Below are 20310 nucleotides of genomic sequence, written 5' to 3' on the forward strand. Positions count from 1 at the left end.
TTTTTGACTTGTTAGTGTTACGTTTCCCAAAATTCGCGTTTTTGTTTTAGAACATTTATCTGCCAAATATACCGAAACTTAATACTCCGTTGTGCTTTTAAACTATTATTTAAATTGTAGGTCACATGGTCTAAGTATTTTCGAGACAGTTTGATATGTTGGAACAGATTTTTGAGGAAGTAAAAGTAAATAGCTCGCCTGCACTTTTCCATGAAGGTGTATAGGGGTTTGGAGTTAGGGGCCCACACTTTCTTGATCACGGCTGAAGGTGGGGGTGATGTGATCAGCACCACGCTCCTGGCTACCTTTATCCCTCAAAGTTTCCTCAAGGTACCAGCTTCATATGATGCTGGGTGGTGCCGGAGGAGTTTGAATAGGTGGAAAACATCCCGGTTCTCCCCCGCAGGGGATCTACCCCGGGTCTCTCGCATAGTAGTCAGACGCCCTAACGACTGAGCTCCATTATTACTCGCTCGACAAATGCCGATGGTGCACACTTAGCTTGGTAATTCAAAACATATCTCGTGCGACAAATACTGAAGATGCTGCTCCCGTGTGAGGGTAGATAAGCACTCGATCTCCTGTTAGAACCCTGCCACTTTTACATGATTTAATGTGGCTTTTGGAATTATTCCATGTACGTATAACTCTATAGTTTACTCTTGAATAAAATGTTGGCAAAATTGCATGTTCTATGTACACAAACATGGCCTAGAAAAGACAAGCATGTTGGATTTCACGGAATTTTTCATTGTTTTAGGACATTTCTTTAAAAAAATTCGCTAAAAACGCCAACAATTCGCATTTTATGCCAAATACGCATTATTTCGATATTTCTATCGGGCGAAAAATGTGTCCAGACATCACTGCACATTCGTAAACATAACTTCACAGCAATTACCATTTTTCACGGTTTTGGCGTTTTCGAAAAATCAATGTCCCTACTAACAGACAGGACAGAGAGTGGCGTTAATTTCATTGCAATTCTAGTGTTGCAGTAAATTTGAGATTGGGAGCATGCACTTGCCAATTTTTATAATGTTCACCAATGCAGATTTATGTTTCACTTTTTCGTGATAGTATTCAATATACAGGGTGACTGGTAATTAGATGAATTCCCTGAAAGGGGTTAAAGTAGAGACAATTTGCAATAAATTTGACCATATGATACCCCGTTCGAAAATTAGTAGTTTTCGAGATAATCGAATTTCAATTTTTTTTTTTAATGACAATTTTCCACATAAAAAGATAAATTGGGAAAAAACTGCTCATTGTATGCCACTTATTTCAGCATTTTCTGATAGACTCTCCCTGAGCTCTTCTTGCGAGTTTACCGGTGTCTTGTCACGTGGCTCCAAATGTAAAAGTCGCAAAGCGTCAAATCGATCGCGGGATCGAGCTGGGCAGTCATCATGCTGATAAATCATGTCACGTCTTGTAGCTAGAGGTACATCCTCCAACAACATTGCCATCCCGTTCCTCAAAAAATGTTCATAAGTGATGCCATTTAAGATTTGGGGCAGGAAAAATGGCTCGATCAAATGATGATTGTTGGTTACGCCCATCCATACTTCTTCTGCCTGGGCGTGCGACAGTGGCTGAATGAAAATTATCCAAAGAAATGGATTGGCCGAGGCGGCCCGATTCCCTGGCCGGCTCGATCCCCCGATTTCACACGCCTTGCGACTTTTACACTTGGAGCCACATGACAAGACACCGGTAAACTCCCAAAAAGAGCTCAGGGAGAGGATCTTAACAACTGGTCAACACATCAAAGACACCATCACATCACGAGTTAAGTGACCAAATGTCCGTAAAAACTGTGTGCCTGCATTCGTAATGGAGGTGCCCACTTTGAGCAAGACGTGTAATGTTCTTTAATTGTATTGTTCATTGATTCCATCAACATGAAGATGAATGAAGTATTATTTCTTGTACACAAATGTGAATGTTAGCAACATTTGTACCTTGTTGGATAGCAGATGTCACAAGGAAGTAATTTAAGTAATTTGTACGCTTCGTGTCATACCATTTTTGTTATTAATACGTTGCCAAGTAAACTAAGAGTTCATTTTTTTATCATCACGTGTAAGTTTAGACCCACTCGTTACTTACATGTGATTGTTATTTGGTAAAAACTTTTTTTTAACGAACCACTTATTTGTTAGCTATCAGAAAACGCTGAAATAAGTGGCATACAATGAGCAGTTTTTTCTCAATTCATCCTTTTATGTGGAGAATTGTCATTTTTTAAAGAAACAATTGAAATTCGATTATCTCGAAAACTACTAATTTTCGGACGGGGTATCATATGGTCAAATTTATTGCAAATTGTCTCTACTTTAACCCCTTTCAGGGAATACATCTAATTACAAGTCACCTTGCATATTCCGTTTGGTTGGATTCTTCTTGATATCTAAGAATAGTGTAATGTCATTGTGAAAGTATGTTAACTTGTGCGAAACCAGTAATACGTCAGGATGATGAAAGAAGACCTTAGTAAGCACTGCTACATTAAAGAAGGTGAAGTGAGCCAGAAGAAAAATAAATTCCAGCAGCATATTTGCAGTCTAAAGCTCTTCTTGTTCATGCATGAAATTTTTGTTGGATGTTGCAGTCAATGCAATTTCTGTCGCATGTTGTAGTGAGATACTTTGTCGGGTGGCGATATTCGACAAAAATCGTATGTATCAATGGAACTTATTTGTTTCAATGTTCCTTCAGTTTGCCCAAGAAAATGCCGCCTTACTACGACGTCCGACAACTATCGGACGGCGCCACCCGCTCTTATCCCCTCCATCTGTTGACAAGTTCCCTTACTACTCCTATACGGACAAGAAAAAAATTATAATTCAATGCATTTTCCACGTAATATTTAGAGGCTTAACCTTTACTCCGCCGATGATACCATATGGTATCATCAGAGTAAGGTCGTACTGGCCGGATGATACCATATGGTATCATGGTGCTGATTACGAAATAAATATGCTTTACGGAACTTCATACTCTTATGTTTGGGTGGAAACTCTGACACAGGTCTGGAGCAAGCTTGGGAAATTCATATTGATGACCAACCTCCCCCCTCTCCCCGCAACATATCCATGCCACATTTCCGAACAGAGTTTCACATTTTGGCTTATTATTCAACTTTTATGGCACCCAGGACCATGAAATATTTCCATCTTTTTGGAAACGTCCATTCTCCCCCAAATAGCGGGAGAAGAAGGGGCAAACTCCTATTTTTTATAGTTTTTCCATTGAAATTCGGGGGTCGCGTCCCCAAACCCCCTTCTTCGGTTCGGCGTTCTGAATTGTACTGTTGCATGCTCTGATGTTTTAGCTGCAAAACAAAACTTACCCGAAGTAGATTGCTCCCATAGTGCCCGAGTTATAACAATTTACCTCCAAAAATGCAAATTACCTATTTTTCGTTCAAAAAAATCACATTTTGGCTTATTATTCAACTTGTATGGCACCCAAGAACGTGAAACATGTTACGTTCTCTTTAGAAATGTCCATTGTTTGAAAAGAATACTAAAGTTTGCGCCCTCTCCCCAAAATAGCGGACGAAGAAGGGGCAAGCTCCAAAGTTTTATGTTTTATCCATTGAAATTTGGGGGTCGTGCCCCCAAGCCCGCTTCCTCGGTCCGGCGTTCTGAATTGTACACGGTTGCATGCTATGATGTTTTAGCTGCAAAACAAAACTTATCCGAAGTAGATTGCTCCCATAACAATTTTCCTCCAAAAATGCAAATTACCTATTTTTCGTAAAAAAAAATAATCACATTTTGGCTTATTATTCAAGTTGTATGAAACCCAAGAACATGAAACATGTTTCACTCTCTTGAGAAATTTCCATTCTTTGAAAAGAATACTAAAGTTCGCGCCTTCTCCTCAAAATAGTGGGAGAAGAGGAGGAAACTCCAGATTTTATGTTTTTTTTTCCATTGAAATTCTGGGGTCGCGCCCCCCAAACCCCCATTCCTCGGTTCGGCGTTCTGAATTGTACATGGTTGCATGCACTGATGTTTTAGCTGCAAAACAAAAGTTATCCGAAGTAGATTGCTCCCATAGTGCCCGAGTTATAACAATTTTCCTTAAAGATTGTACGAATTTAAAATTCCCGCCGAGAAGCCCGGGCGAGAGAATCTATCTCTCTCTCTCTCTCTCTCTCTCTCTCTCTCTCTCTCTCTCTCTCTCTCTCTCTCTCTATCCTCCTGCCATCACTGGTTTCTGGCGCCGTGGTGTGCATAAAAGGGGCCTAAAAGTTGAGGCTGAAACTTACGAACGACATTTCCTGTTCCCGTGCAGAGTTCGATATTAAAAAAAAAAAAAAGACGAAATTCCCTGACATTTCCCTGACCTTTTTTGACACCTCAAATTCCCTGACTTTTCCCGGTTTTCCAGGTTTTCCAGGTCTGTCGCCACCCTGAATGCTTTAAGTTAGTAAATATAAGAATTACATTTTCAGCATTACAAGGCACTGACATGGACCTTGTTCATTTAATACTTGTGAAAAATAAAATAAAACATGTTTTGTATGAAGTAGAAGGATTAGTGAAAAAAACATAGATTTGAAAGTCTCCACAGGAAAGCAAGTTCATAACACACAGCTGTTCACCATTCTCAAATAATTTCACACCTGGCTATACATGTGGGCACTGGAGACCACATGATGATTAGTACAACAGATGAAGTCCCTTTACTGCAGACAATGCAACTTCCTAATCAGTACATTGCATTTAAAATATCTTATGTGAAACTTGAACTAACCCTTGCAATTGCAACCACACACATTATTTATCAAAGATTGTTGTCACATATATCCCCAGTAAAATCTACAAACCAACACTGCTTCGTCCCAGGGAGGTCCACTGTTATGAACCTATCCCTCCTAAGTCATTTTGTTGCAACTAGTTTAGAAGAAAGAAAGATATGTCTAAGATATATCTAAGGCCTTCGATAGAGTAAACCATGATATTTTGTTGAGTAAACTCTTGTGTTATGACCTCTCCAAACACACATGTGTTCCTATCTCCAAGACACGATCCAAAGTGGGCCTCTTTTATTGTCACACATCATAAATAAATCACCTATCAGGAGAATGTGTGAACTGTACAAGAGGTGTTCCGAAAGGGATCCAAAATGAGATACATTTCACATGCCTATTGTTATATTCAAAAAGCTATTCAAAGGATGGAAGAATAAATGTCAACCATGTAAATATGAACATATTTTTTATAAATCTATATTTCTTTCCTAGTTTATATTCAATTATGTAGAACATTGTAATTGAGCATTAGCCTGTTGTGGTCAATGAATAAATAAATAAAATAAATAAATGTTACTGTAAATTGTTGCTGTTAGATTTATAAATTAATAAAAAAGGGATTGTAAAATTATGCTAATATTAATTAATAATTTACCAAATGTTTTCTTTTAAATATCAACTCATTTAAATATTCAGAACGAATGAGGACCTCAGTTCCAAAATGAATTTCTATTTTAATTCACTATAGTTCATAATGTAATGAAGACAAGCCCCTAGGTTATATCTTCCATCCTTGAATTTTACTGTGTTTACCTAAGTAAGGTATATGAATTTCATATTTCATGTAAATTATAATGCATTATGTAAGTATCTCTTTACATTTTGTTTTGTCGGTGGTGGTTCAGATGTGAAACATTGAGTGTAAAGCTATTATTTGCACATTGTAATATTTGAAATTTTGTGTTCATGTAAGCAATTCCTGTATTGGATAGTTATGTCTGACATTTTATGTTATTCTTTCAATTATACTTGCATCATTATATTAATGTTTTTGTTTTTAGTAACTATACTTTCTTTTGTGCATTTACAATGAACTTTAGCGTTGACATACTTCATGTTTATCAGAAAATATGGAACACTATAATTGGGCATTCGCCTGTTGTGTTCAAATAAATATATAAATACTGACATTCCCAGGTTTATCAGTTCAGTAGGAATACAGATACATTACGAGGGTGATTCAAAACATAAGGTAACAAGAGCTCTCATGGGTATCATATCCCTCCTCTTCTTCGAATTTCCCACCAGCCTCACAGCAGAGGAGCACAGCTTTATCACAGCCATTAGATGGTGCATAAGTTGTGTCAGACCCTTGCAATATCAGTTGGAAGATGGCTGCGCTCATAGAAACACAGTCAAGCATGGAAGTGCAGAGTGTGATCAAGTTTAAGTGCATAGTGTGACCAAGATTTTGCAATTAAAGAGCACAGCACCAGCGGAACTTCATAGTCAACTGGTTGTGGTGTACGGTGCTAATATAATGTCAAGGAAATAGGTGTGGGTTTGGTGAACTGAGTTCGATAACAACAGGACAGATGTGCAAGATAAACAGTGACCTGTTCAGCCAAGCCAAGCACAGATGACAATTCATGCTGTATTGAAGGTCTGATTCAAGTCAATCGTCGCATTAGACTTGGACACTGCTAAGGAACTCAACATCTCAGTGGGCAGTGTGCACAAGATCGTTCATGAGCAATTGGGCTACCAAAAAATGTGTTCATGCTGTGAGCCAAGGCAACTAACAAAAGAACGTGAAGTCACTAAGATGGGATTGTCTATCATGCACTTGATGCGGTTTCATGACGAAGGAGTGCCTACTGGACCATCCTCCCTACAGCTCCAACCTGGCATCCAGTGATTTCCATCTCTTCAGACCATTGAAGAACCAACTGGTTGGTAGGCGATTCACAAGCAAAATGGAAGTTCAGTAAGCCATCATGACGTGGCTTCAGAGACTCAACACAGATTTGTTCTATGCTGGCATTGATGCCTTGGTGTTCTCTTGGAACAAATGTTTGGACAAACATGGTGACTATGTTGAAAAGTAATGTGCATCAGTGCCATACTACTGTGTATCAGAATATCTGCCTGTGGGATAAAGTTTGTCCATGAGAGCTCTTGTTACCTTTGTACAAGTGAATTATGATTATCTTTGATTAATAACATGGTGGGTTGAACTAGAAAGAATTCACTAGCAGCCCAGTGTCTCTGTTCAGAGTTTTTGCTTCCATGTGGATTGCTATAGAATGCATCAAGATGCAGCCTAAAAAGTTAAACAATTTCAAGATGAATTCTATGTGATGAAGTCAATCATATGCTCTTAATTAAAAGTTTATACAGCTCTGATTAATTTTTGGGTCAGAAATTCGGTAATACATTTACAGCTCAAAATGGCTAAAATTCAAGTCTTGTATTATATATATAACAAAAACATTTTAATGTTGCAAAATACCTGGAATGCATAAGTAGTGGAATTTGAGATTAAGCCATAGGTTGACCTGGTCGTGCAGTGGTATAATACTGGCACAGAATGCCAAAAGATACAGATTTGATTCCTTGTTGAGTCTCAAATTTTTAACATTAAAAATATGTAAATTGCCTATCAATTTCAGTAACTTACCTTTCACAAATGAGCCTAGGATACAAATCACAATTTATCTAGCGTAATATGTTTAAACGTATGGTAAATTTTGATCATAGGCTTTATTCAGGCTATATGGTAATGAGTCACAGAAATATATAGGCAATTATTTATTTTATTCTTATTTAAAAAGACCTTGAGTTCAGAGCGAAACCATTTGATGTCAGCAATGAAAACACAACATATTGGTTGGTTGGTTGAATTGATGTTTTAAGTCCGTTTTATGCACAGTAAGGCTAATTGGGACTGGACCTACAGAGTAAGGTGGGATTCGAACCACTATGTGCCTCCAGCGGGTATCGAAACCAGGACCCCTTGATTATAAGGCAAAGACTTGTGCCATTAGGGAGGCCCTACAACATATTAAGATGACAAATAAAAAGTATGTATTGTAATAACAACAATAATAAAAGCAGTATCAGAAAGTCTTCAGCTGCTTGATGCATGCTGTGGCGAAAATTTCTGGAGGAATACAGGAGGATCATTTAATGAATTGTAAAGTATTTGAATCTTATTAAGAAGTAATCTTTGTTTTGAGAATGGTCTTGGGATTTTTGTGTAAAACAAGCTGTGACATTTGCTGTTGGTATTCAAGTTATGCATATGAACTCTTCGTTCTTTGTTACATTATAATAATGTTTATTCATTTACTGGTGTCTTATTTGTAATCCATCAAAAAATTACAAGGTATGTTATTTCAGTTTAGGGTTATGTGAAGGTTCCACATTTTCTATAATGATCTGTGTGGATTTCAACTTAGGAGAACCTCTTCACACATGAAAAATATAGAGAGCTTTGTCCCAAGATTCAGTGTCTCATTGTTAAAGAATGGGAAATTATTGGGGAAAGGCATTAAAACAATTCTCACAGCTACAACATTCACTAGACTTCCCTCCTTGTGAAGAACATAGAGAATGCACATAGTACTTGCAAAACAAGAAAATTATCTTAAACTTACAATGGGAAATGGTTTCACTTACTTTTAATGATCCAGCTACAACAAGTACAGATTTAATGGCTCTTAATCCCCAATCATAATGATCCTGCTTGGAAAGCAGTTCCTTACAGAGGGTGTACAAGGTAATAAACTTCCGAGCCAAGATCTTGGCATCCTGAAATCCTTCAGCAACCAACATGATTTCACAGATAAGCTCAAAATCAGGAACAACCATTGCACATGGTCTGGAACAAGATTTAATATTTACATAAAATTAAAAACAGAAAATTTTCAATATTAATTTATAATACACCGTATACAGGGTGTTTCGTAAGTTCGTTTACAACGCTTGGGAGGTGATTGTACGAGTGAAAATAAGGTGGAAAGATCATGTAACGAAATTCCGGAAACGGCTTTGTTGCCAAGTTATTGACATTTGAAAACATGAGAAAATGATTTTCTGAAGTGAATAATGGCAAAACGGGTGGAGAGAAGTCGTCGGTGTTGAGCATTTTTACGTCATGGTGCCCTTCGCTCAGGAAATTTTATTTGTTTTTTGGTGCCATTCAACACATGCCAATTATCGTCGATACCAGCTCATGCAGAACGCACACTCACCGAACTCCTGTCAACATCTTCGTTCGCATCCTTTGGGGAATCCCTTGCGCCGACATTGCACAACATTGCCGCGTGATTTTTTGACAAGAGCGTACTCAATTTCTTAGTGGACCGCCCAACACCGACGACTTCTCTCCACCCGTTTTGAGATTATTCACTTCGGAAAATCATTTTCCCACGTTTTCAAATGTCCATAACTTGGCAACAAAGCCGTTTCCGGAATTTCGTTACATGAACTTTCCACCTTATTTTCACTCGTACAATCACCTCCCAAGTGTTGTAAATGAACTTACGAAACACCCTGTATATTGCAACAAAAATCTAGATAAAGCAGCAAGGAGCACATTTTCTTCCTGTGGATTTCCTTAATGCAAAGGAAGCTGATATATTTATGTAAATTAAGCTGTGGTGTTTTATGAGGCGCATCCAGAAAGTAAGTTTACCTGGGGTTGTGCACAAAAAGAAAACATTATTTCATTTAATGATTTATTGCCACAAATACAGCACTTGTCCAGTTACTTGTCAACATAATTCCTGCTGGAATTCAGGCACTTGTCAAAGCATGGGACCAACTTCTGTATATCTGCGTCGTAGAAGTCCTCCGCCTGGGTGATGAACCACTGTGTGACAGCCGTTTGAACCTCTTCATCGTTGTGAAAATGTAGACCGGACAGGAACTTTTTTAGTGCAAGAACAGGTGCTAATCACTGGCAGCGAGATCCTGGCTGTACGATGGATGATCAAACACCATCCAACCTAACCTGTCCAGAAGGGCAGCAGTGCACCTAGCCATATGCACCTTGTCGTGCAGCAAGATCACCCTGGCACTGAGATTACCACGTCGCTTATTCTAAATGGCTCGTCGTAATTTTCCACGGGTTTCACAGTAACGGTTAGCGTTCACAGTCTCACCTCTGGGCAGAAACTCGATGAGCAGAATGCCTTGTCTATCCCAGTACACCGTGCACATCACTTTTCGTGCCGACACAGTCTGTTTGAACTTCGTCCTGTATGGAGGTCCATTGTGACGCTAATACATGGACTGCTGCTTACTTTCTGGGGTGCTGTATGCAACCCACATTTCATCCCCTGTGATGATCCGGTTGAGAAAATCGTCATCATCATGGTAATGCTCCCGAAATGTCAACGCCATGCCCATGTGTTTTCCTTTGTGTTCGGGCATCAGTTGTTTCGGCACCCACCGGGCACACAATTTCCGGAACAAGAGGCGTTTGGTAACAATGTCGTGCAACAACAACCAAGAAATCTGCGGGAAATGGCTGCTGAGTTCCGTGATCATGATGCGATGATCCTCTAATATGCGCTGCTGCACCTGCTCCACAAGCTCGTCCATAATGGCAGATGGCCACCCACTGTGCTCATCGTCATGCACATTCTGCCGGCCTTCAGTAAATATCTTGCACAACCGACGCACCATCTGCTTCCTCATGACGTCTGGCCCATACACCTGGCACAGCTGACGATGAATTTTGATCGGCTGTATGTTTTGTGCATTCAAGAACTTGATCACCGAACGAACCTCGCATGTGGCGGGAGATGGAATAAGAGCCGCCATGTTTCATCGCTGCCGCGATGCTACTGAGGACTTTCGGGAGGCATCTTCTAGGACATTCACTAGGCAGGGCATGTGCCTCTCACGCACGTACAAAACCGGTTTCAATACACATGGCCTACCACCTGTGGGCGAGTGGGAAACTTACGTAATGGATGTGCCTAATATTTGCAGATTTTAATAACTAATTTCAATTATTTTTTCATGAATATAAACTTGAAATATGCCAAACAATGGTGTTGTTTGATGAAAATAAGCATACTTCAAGTAAAACAATAGCACCAAAATGCAACAGTGATTCAAAACAAAAATTATTTAGAAAAAAGGAGATGCTTCATTTTCTTTGCTATTTTTAATTTTGTCTTAGAATATGCTGTTAGGTAGGTAGAAGAAACTAACGAAAGACTGAAAGTGTTAGCAATAGAGAAGCAGATCATGACGATATACTAGGGACCGATGTTAAGTACAATTAAGAATAATACAAAGATACTTTTAAAAGCAGGAAAGGACATATTTTTGGAACTTAGCAAAGGCACATCTAAATGCATGTTTATCAGTCAAAACCAAGTGTTTGGTAATAACCAAAATTTTCTGCTGATACAGTAGAATATCCATTTTACTTATATGTTTTTCACAGGTTTGTGGCTAAAGAGCTTATAGTGCAGGACAAGTTTCTAATGAGAGATACAAGAAGTGGTAGAGGAAATGCAAGGTTTTTACAATGCAGTTTAGAAACAACAATAAGTCAACAATTCAGTTTTTAAGTTATATCTGAAAAACAATGTCCATCAAGTGTCACCCTTTCTTCTATATGAACTTTTGCAGCCTTTCCTTGAAATTCTGCAATTTCAGGAAAATTGACTTTTCCAGCTCCGTGTTGTGTGATTTGCTTTTGTAAATTTTGTTGTAAGGTGACACCATAAAAAATAGTCTTTAGAAAAGGTGTTGAATGTAAGTTACAGGGGTTCAATACTCTTCAAATAATTTTCAGTGACAAACACCTGATGTTCATGGATCCAGGGTGCCATGGCTATTAGCATTGCATCATCTAAGCTGCCTATTGGCAAGGATTGTGGCTTGACCACCCTTTTGCTTGATAAGTAGTGGACTTTCCAAATCATGTGTCTTCTCTACCACACCCTGTATAAATGTATAAAGCAGGAAACCTTAAAATCCACGAATGTCAAACATTGTTTCACTGAAACCATTCATTCAAATCTGTTTCCAAATTAAAGTAATAGCACCATGCCATGAAGGCACTTTTAGGGGATGTGTGGGGAGGGCCTCGTGCATTCACAATCTAGGTCATTTTGAAGGTGATGTGATCAGCACCATGCTCTGACCCACCAGCCCACCAAATCAATGGCCCCAGGTACCCATTGATTTGAGGCTGGGTGAGCTCCAGAGCTGCTTTACACGGGGACAAGCCCGGAAAAAATACAACCTTCAATCACCCACCCTGGGAATCGAACCCGGGTCTCCCGAGGAGTAATATGAACAAATGAAAATATTGTTAAAGGGAAAATGCAAATCAGACATAATTCAGGTAATGCATATCACTTTCCTATTTCTAAACATAAAAAAATCTAAAGTTTAAAATAGACAACAGTAATTTTGCATTTAGTCTGTCAATAATGAGTCTTTGAAAACAAACTTCTTGGAAAAATATTTGAACCTAAAAGAGAAGAGGACTGCATAATACTGACTGCATATTCTACATTGACCCCTCACTTTATTGGAATAATAAAATTTTAAATATTGATAAGCAGGCCATTTATTAAGCATGGAAAAGTTTTACAGGAAAGACAAAGATGGAAGGACAATTTTGAAATGGATGTGAATGAAAATAGCTAGGATGAACAAGATTGTATAGAACTTGCCAAAGATATTAATGACATCAGCTTTAGTCATCAGGCGAGTAAAACTGAACTCTGAAATTGGATAGAAAGCCAAGCTGTACTGGAGGAATGCCTGGTGTGGCAGAACCATACTAACTGGGAACAGAGAAATGCATATCCTAAAGAGATTACAGTAAACTGTAGTTTAGTATATTTCAAGTGTGGCCCATGTGACATGGTAATTATTCGTTTAGGTTCTTTTTATCTCATTTTTTTTATTTTGATTTGGTGTTTTAAGTCCACTTTATGCACAGTAAGGCTAATCGACACTGGACCTACATTTTAAAGTGGGATCCAAACCACTATGTGCCTCCACCGGGTATTAGACCCGGTACCCCTTGGTTACAAGGTGACGATGCTACCACTGCGCCATCAGGGAGGCTATAGGTTCTTTTTATCATCTTCAATATTACAATTATCATTTAATGTTTTAAAATGTTGTAAGTTTATTGTGGTTAGGTTATCCTGGGACACATGGGTAACCGAGATTTATGTTGGGGTGCATTAGTAAAGTCTACAATTTTGGAAAAACAAAATTCCAAGACTTTTCCACACGAAGACCCAAAAATTTTCCACATCAAATTATTAGGGCAATTAATGAACATAAATGAACATGTGTGTGAGAAGGTCACTATATTTCTGTTAAACACTCACACGCAGAATCCCACATAGCCATGTTTAGAATATTCACTTCAAACGCGAAGTGAAACTAAGCAGTAATTGTCAGTTCAGTAGGGGGAGTTAGCAAATATCAGGTGTGCTTTTACATGATACTTACCATGCACTGATTAATGGTTAACAAAAAAGAAAAAAAAATCTTTCTAAAAATTCTTAATAATTATAAAGTAAATAACACATAAATTATAGTAAAATTTATTAATTTGCTACTATCAACTTAACACCCTTCAAAAATTGCAATGAGGAAGGTAGTAACTAATAATAATAATTTATTGGTCTAGATTTCCTACAGTGTTTAATATAAAAATGTTGCTCTAACTACCAGTAATACTCAGTATATTAAATTGAAACATAGTTTGTCCACAACAAATTTAAACACAACTTTCATATTTGTAGACAATTTCCCACTGTCACACGAAAAAATGTAAAACCACTTTGAATTAAGAAGAAAAGTTTCAAAGTAATACAAATAAAGTATGTTTTGAGGGCTAAAACCTGCTGATAATATTAAATTTCATGGCTTTCCAATGATTTTCAAGTTTTCCAGATAGTAAAACACCCTGAATATAGTTGATAAAGCCATTTCAGACTGTATGTATGATAATTCTTGGACCCTTTATGAACCTAAATATAATTAATAATAATTTGCCCTTTTCTTTAAAAAGAAAAGACTTAAGACAGTATCATAGCTGAAATAAAACAGAATAGGATAAATCTCAAGCTTAAAGTTTATTGTTACATCCCAAGTTAAATTGTATTTGAAGTTGTACTTGTTGTTGATAATTATTTTCATTACATTTATGAATGTTGTTTGAAGATTGTAATATATACTGAGTAATAAACTGTAGACACTGAAGGAAAATTGATTTTGATTGAGTGAAGTGTTTTACCTGCTTCAGGTTACTACTGAAGGAAAATTAATTTTGATTGGGTTCGATCCCCGGCCGGTTCAAATCCGGGAACTTTTCTAACGTTGGAAGCGGCTCCGGCGCCCACCCAGCGTCAAATGACATGGGTACCTGGGGGAAACCCTGGGGGGTAAAGGCGGTCAGGGGCGTGATGCTGATCACATCACCCGCACTCACGACCGGATCAAGAAAGTGTGGGGCGTTACCCCCACACCCCCTATACGCCTTCATGGCATGGTGCTAAGCACAGGGGAGCACTTTAACTTTTTTTTTTATCTTTACCTTTTTGAAGTGTTTTACCTGCATCAGGTTACTACTGAAGGAAAATTAATTTTGATTGAGTGAAGTGTTTTACCTGCTTCAAGTTACTATCTATTCATAAGAAAATGTATAACAGATTGTCTTCCACTTTGCTGTTTCACTGTTCTCACCACTTTTAGGTTATTATTATTATTTGTAGAGAAACAAGAAAAGTAAGTGGTATTAAAGCAATATTTACTCATTGATAAGAAACATTCTGGAACTGACCTGAAGAGAGCCTTGAGATTTTCTGGTAGCTCTGTACGACCAGCATACCCAGGGTTCATTGTAATAAATATTCCAACTGATGGCTTCAAACTTATGATCTCACCCATGAAATTAAACTTCTTTTTCTTCTCACGGATGGCATCCTGAAATTGCAATAAGAAATGCTCAGAAAAGAGTATGTGTGTGCTGTGGGCATAGCTTCATAACATGATTTCATAACCCACTGAGCAAATTAACAAATATAAATTTATGTTTAGCACCAAGAAAAAGTGAAATATGATTTGCTCACTTGAAATATGATACATTGTACAGTTTTCATTGTAGGTTACTTCATTACTTCTACTTACAGGCATTGCAAGAGCACTCAAACCAGAAAAACCGCCCTTCCTGAAAACTGATGTTCCAATTAAAAAAAAAAGCGATAAGCTTTCTATTTTGATAATCCCCAACATAAATGAAGTTCAATTAATTAGTTCAGTTCAGAATAACGAATGAAACGAAATAAATGAGTTGGTGCAAAAACTTGCATGTTGTTTGCAGGAAAAGTCAGAACTACATGTCTTCATATTATACCACATAATTGAAATAATTGGTTCAAAACTCTGAAAATTAGATTTTTTTTGTAAGAGGTCACACATCTAGAACCGAAGCCAATACTGATACCAAACAGAGAAAAATATTTGTAACATTTGTAAGTACCTTGATTTCATAGTTCTCATTACAATACTTAACAATGGTACTACAGATAATTATAAACAACTCTGATGGTACTACTATGACATTTCTTGTTCTGATTTGTTTACGTATGTGTTTATGACTATGACGTAAAGAATTTTATTTTCCGATATTAATTTCTGAAGTGTTTACCTGCACTGATTTCACTTGAACTGCCACCACAGAGAGCACCTCAACAGAGATTCGGTTGAATTCATCAAAACATCCCCAAGCACCAGTTTGTGCAAGACCTTTGTATATGTTGCCACATGACTGTAACAAAATTATATTCATATCAGAGTAATATCAAAGAAAATTACTTACAAAAGTAATTTAGCAAATTTTGATTATAATTTTAACATTAAGAACATACGAATGAATTGTTACTGACACTTAATCATACTCCAGCTTCCCATATAGCTGAATGGTTAGCATTCCTGTGAGCAGTCTCAGGTTCAATCACTAGTGAGAGCACCAAAATATTAGTGTGGACCAAACAGGATAAAATGGGGAGTTACTTGAATGCAATAATGCCAGAATCAGGTCTTCAAATGCAGAAAACAACAGTGTTATGACACGAGACACTGACCATGCATCACCCAAGGAAGAGATGCTTGACAGGCCTTAGTCCACAGAGGGTTGATATGCCACAAGTTTAGTAATTTCTCTTCATATTATACAGAGTCTGACCATTAAAGTAATGAGACTGATTATACAGGGTGTCATTTTAATGGCGCCCACGGACCACAGATTCGTATAGAGGACATAAAAACAAACAACTTTTCTCAGTAACATTTCTCTCCTTGGTGCGTAGTTTCGGCGCTACAGTCGTTCAAAAAAGCCAGTTTTGCCGCCTGAATGCTGGCAACCACACACAACATTTGATTGCATTTGTGACGTCATATCCCGTCGTGAAGCGATGCGTTCCAGGGTTACCAGGAACACACATATTCCATGAAAAATGACATAGCTACAATCAGCCACATTATGTACCGTAAAACAAAATGAGAAAACACGTTCTGTAACCTAACAGAAACTAGACAAACGATACGAAAAATGTTATAAAGAAATAGAATTCAAGTGGAAGTGGTCAAATCGAATTTTGTCTCAGCTTACATGTCAAATATTTTCAAATCTAGTTACCAAGTTGGAATCTACAATTTAGTCTATCCACTTCGTCCTTCTGATACTAGTTGTCTGTGACACACTGAACAGATGACAAAATAGAAATGAAAGAACTGAAAATTCCAAAGGTAAGCAACACATAGTATATTCAGGGCATTATGAGGCAAGTGACACAAATGGTTGGAAATACAGGGATATACTAAGTAGTACTAATACAAGCTCTCCGACAACTGTGTTTATCTATGCACCGGATACACATGTAATAATTAGTTTGCAACTGCGAACAGGGCAGTATATTCGTTACTGATTCATCATTACATTGCTACTGTGGTTGTACGTGTTTTAGCCGTAATGTAACAACGTGAACCTCGGATACTTCCGTTATCAGCACAAAAGTACCACAAGGCATCTGGACACAAACCTGTAGATATCAAATTTGCAACTAATTAGATTTGCAAATATTTGACATGTAGTTGGGCGTAAACAGCCACATGTAAGCTGCAAGGCCAATAAAATTTATTATTGTTAATATCTGACATGTAGGCTGAGACAAGATCCGATATTGACACTTCATTTTGAATACTTTTTTACCATTTCTCATATCGTTGGTTCACTTCCCCCTTCTCCTGAGATGACTACTCATCATCTAGCTGGTACTCTATGATGTTCGGTCTATTGGACGCGTTTCTCGCTTCGTTTTTCAGCTAATGATATGGTTGGTAGTTTGTCATTTTCACAAAATTTGTGTGTTCCTTGCAACCCTGCCGTGCGCCGTTTCGCCTCAGGAAATTACGTCACAGATACGACCAAATGTTGTGTTGGGTTGCCAGCATCCAGGCGGCAAAACTGTCTTTTTTGAACGGCTGTAGCGTCGAATAGACGCACCAATGAGAAAAATGTTACGGAGAAAAGTTGTTTGTTTTGATGTCCTCTATACGAATCTGTGGTCCGTGGGCGCCATTAAAATGACACCCTGTATATTGTTCCATGTGTACATTCTATCTGTGAAGTAACACATTCATGATGCAGTGTGATCCCTAATCCACAACCTGGCAACACCTCATGAACTTGCAATGAGCATGGTGGGAATTATGCCACCATGTCATGAGGGAGGTGTAAGGGTATCGTTACGTAATAGCTATGAAGCAGCTAGTGAACTTCAAGTTTCATGAATGACATTCTGAAAACTGCTTGTGAGAAAAAACATTTCTGGAATTCTATTGTTGTGAAGGACAAAACAGAGCATTTTTACTACAGTTCTTGTACGAACCAACAAATCGCAGGATAGAAGTTGCTAAATTTACCAAGAGGGAAGAAAATGCAAATCGAAAAATCAAAGGTGAAGAAAATATTGTGGTTTTTTAACAGCAAAGGCATTATTCATAATGTATTTGTTCCAGAGGATGAAACTGTAATTGGCTGTTGCTATCGTAGTGTTCTGAATGATTATGAAAGAGAACTGACCCTCTCCGAGCTCAGTTTCCTGAGATGGGCAGTTGATTCCTGCTCCACGATGATGCACGATGCCAGGCAGCAGTGTTTGTCTGGGTATTCCTAGTCCAAAAACAAATGAATGTGTTGAATCTTCCTCTTGATCTTCAAATTTATCCCCCAGTGATTATTTTCTGTTCTGGAAAGTGAAGCTGCTGCTGAAATTATGCACTTTTGATGAACACAGGACCATCCAACAGGTTGTGACGTCCAATTTTCAAGTCATGCCACATGCAGATGTCATATTGATCGTTGGTCAACCGTGTCAATTGCTGTATTAATTGATGCAGGAAGATGTACTTTGAGTAATAAACTGGCAGTGTTCAATTATTTTGTTTCCTTTTCACAATATGAAATCAGTCTTATTACTTAATTGTCAGACTGTGCACAATAGGGATGGACCAATATGAAATTAGGCACCGATATGTAAAAATTGCAAATATTCTCTGTATGTAACACTTGTAATCAGGTGACTCCAATGGGTTTTGCTTTGAAAAAAAAAAGGCTGCAGGTCAGTATCCTACCCAGCTCTTTCTTATCAACAAGACCTGAAATGAATAAAAAAACAATCTGGAAACTTTATTGCCATACCTCGTATATGGCAATACATATAGAATTTGTAACAAAATGACACAATTTTGCACTAAATTATAGTCTATTTATAGATATATTCGACTGGTAAAATACAGGTAATTATACTATTAACTTGGTACACCAAGGTGCCTATATTGGCTGATACCAATAATGAATCGTGTCCCAACTCTAAATTAAAATATGCTAAGTTAACATCACTTTAGGCTTTGGTGGCACTGTAATTACAGGCTTGGGGGAGGAATTAAAAATCCACTTCCTGTCATGATAGTTGCACAACTAACTCTTTCACCTTTTTGTTATTTTATGTTGCTTTTGTGCTTTTGGTGGTGCATGAATATAGATTATCCTTATGTTTCCACATAATTGTAATTTTGTTATTTAGCATCACTTTTTGCCACTTTTGGCTAACTGCAACAATGAGAATAAGTGATGATTAGATGAAATTGATGACTGGACACTCACAAAGAAGAGTCAAGCCCAGGTTGGGAACTTTGGTGGCAAGATTGAAGGAAAACCACTTAACAAGCTTGGCCAACAAGCAGGTATGTTTCCATATGGTACTAACTACAAACTATAACCTCTATGAATATGGCAAAGCAATATGAGAATGAGAAAATGAGATATGACAACAAAAGCTAACAAGATCTTGAAGCAGAGCTTTTCATTAACTGTAATCAATTAACTCACCAAAGTAGACTACAGAACAGTACAGTTAGAATGAGACTTTATACTAATTATAAACATACTTACCTTATAGTCCATTTGCTCTGAGCAGTTAAATACATAGACCATCATTCCCAAAGCTCGACCAAGATCTTTGGTGGTTTCGGTTTTACCAGTACCGGCAGGGCCTGCAGGTCCACCACCCATAACAAGATGCAGGGACTAGAAAAAATAATCAAAATAAAGTTCAGAGATATGCTTATATCATAATTTATATGTACAGTCAAGGACACTGCCGGCATGTAACGATTCCATTGAAAGTCAATGTATTCATTACAAGTCGGCAGTGTCCGTGACTGTACATTAAAAAGCAGGAGTTGTAAGCTCAAATCCTGTGTTTCTATGTGTCCATGCCTTCATCTCATTCATCCTCATTGTTGCAATTAACCTACAGAGCTAAGTAAAAAAGATAAGCATAACAGGGATGGATCTACATGACAGCTGACATCATTGCTGACAGCAATAGAGTACCAATAAAAAAATTACAGATATCAATAATAATCAATATTCTACAGAGTATACAATTGCAACTGTTCCATGAAGAATCTCAATGGTAGATTTACTTCTTTAAGTAATCTATGTAGCCAGGTAACACCAATAAGTTTTCCCTTCTATAAAGAAATTGTACACTTTGTATGCAAAACTAGGGTATGAATTATACCTTCTCATTCAAAAGATTAATAACAAAATGGAACGATCTTGAACAAAGTTATAGGCTAGTTATAGAAATGTCTGATAGGTAAAATTATTTTGCAATTTTATTAATACAATGGTCAGGATGTCTACAATTTTATAAAAATATAATTCCCTGGCTTGTTCAGGTTTTCCAGACAAAGAATCATAATTTACAAAACCAAATCATTAGGACCATTAGTGTACATGGACATGTTGGGATATTTTAGTTACAGTTAGAATCGCACTTAACCAAGTTTTAGGTATTAAATTTACATGTAAAGGTAATCAAGTGAAGAAAAACTAAGCAGTATTTGACTGTTGGGTAGGGAATAGAAACAAGGTTTCATGGGTGAGTTTCTACACAATACTTGAAATG

General features: G+C 37.6%; 1 protein-coding gene across 2 annotated transcripts in view; it reads right to left on the minus strand.

The window, feature by feature from the left end:
• Nucleotides 1-20310, minus strand: part of Dhc93AB (Dynein heavy chain at 93AB) — a 584738-nt gene that overhangs the window by 279289 nt on the left and 285139 nt on the right. For both annotated transcript variants that reach the window (XM_083127975.1, XM_083127974.1), the window contains 4 exons: nt 19287-19421; nt 15480-15599; nt 14613-14755; nt 8453-8654 (listed from right to left, as the gene is read on the minus strand). In XM_083127975.1, coding sequence (XP_082984101.1) covers nt 8453-8654; nt 14613-14755; nt 15480-15599; nt 19287-19421 — 600 coding nt within the window. The remainder of the gene's footprint in view (nt 1-8452; nt 8655-14612; nt 14756-15479; nt 15600-19286; nt 19422-20310) is intronic.

This window comes from Lepisma saccharinum, chromosome 9 (genome assembly GCF_977018435.1).
Source record: "Lepisma saccharinum chromosome 9, izLepSacc3.1, whole genome shotgun sequence".
Classification (NCBI taxonomy): domain Eukaryota; kingdom Metazoa; phylum Arthropoda; class Insecta; order Zygentoma; family Lepismatidae; genus Lepisma; species Lepisma saccharinum.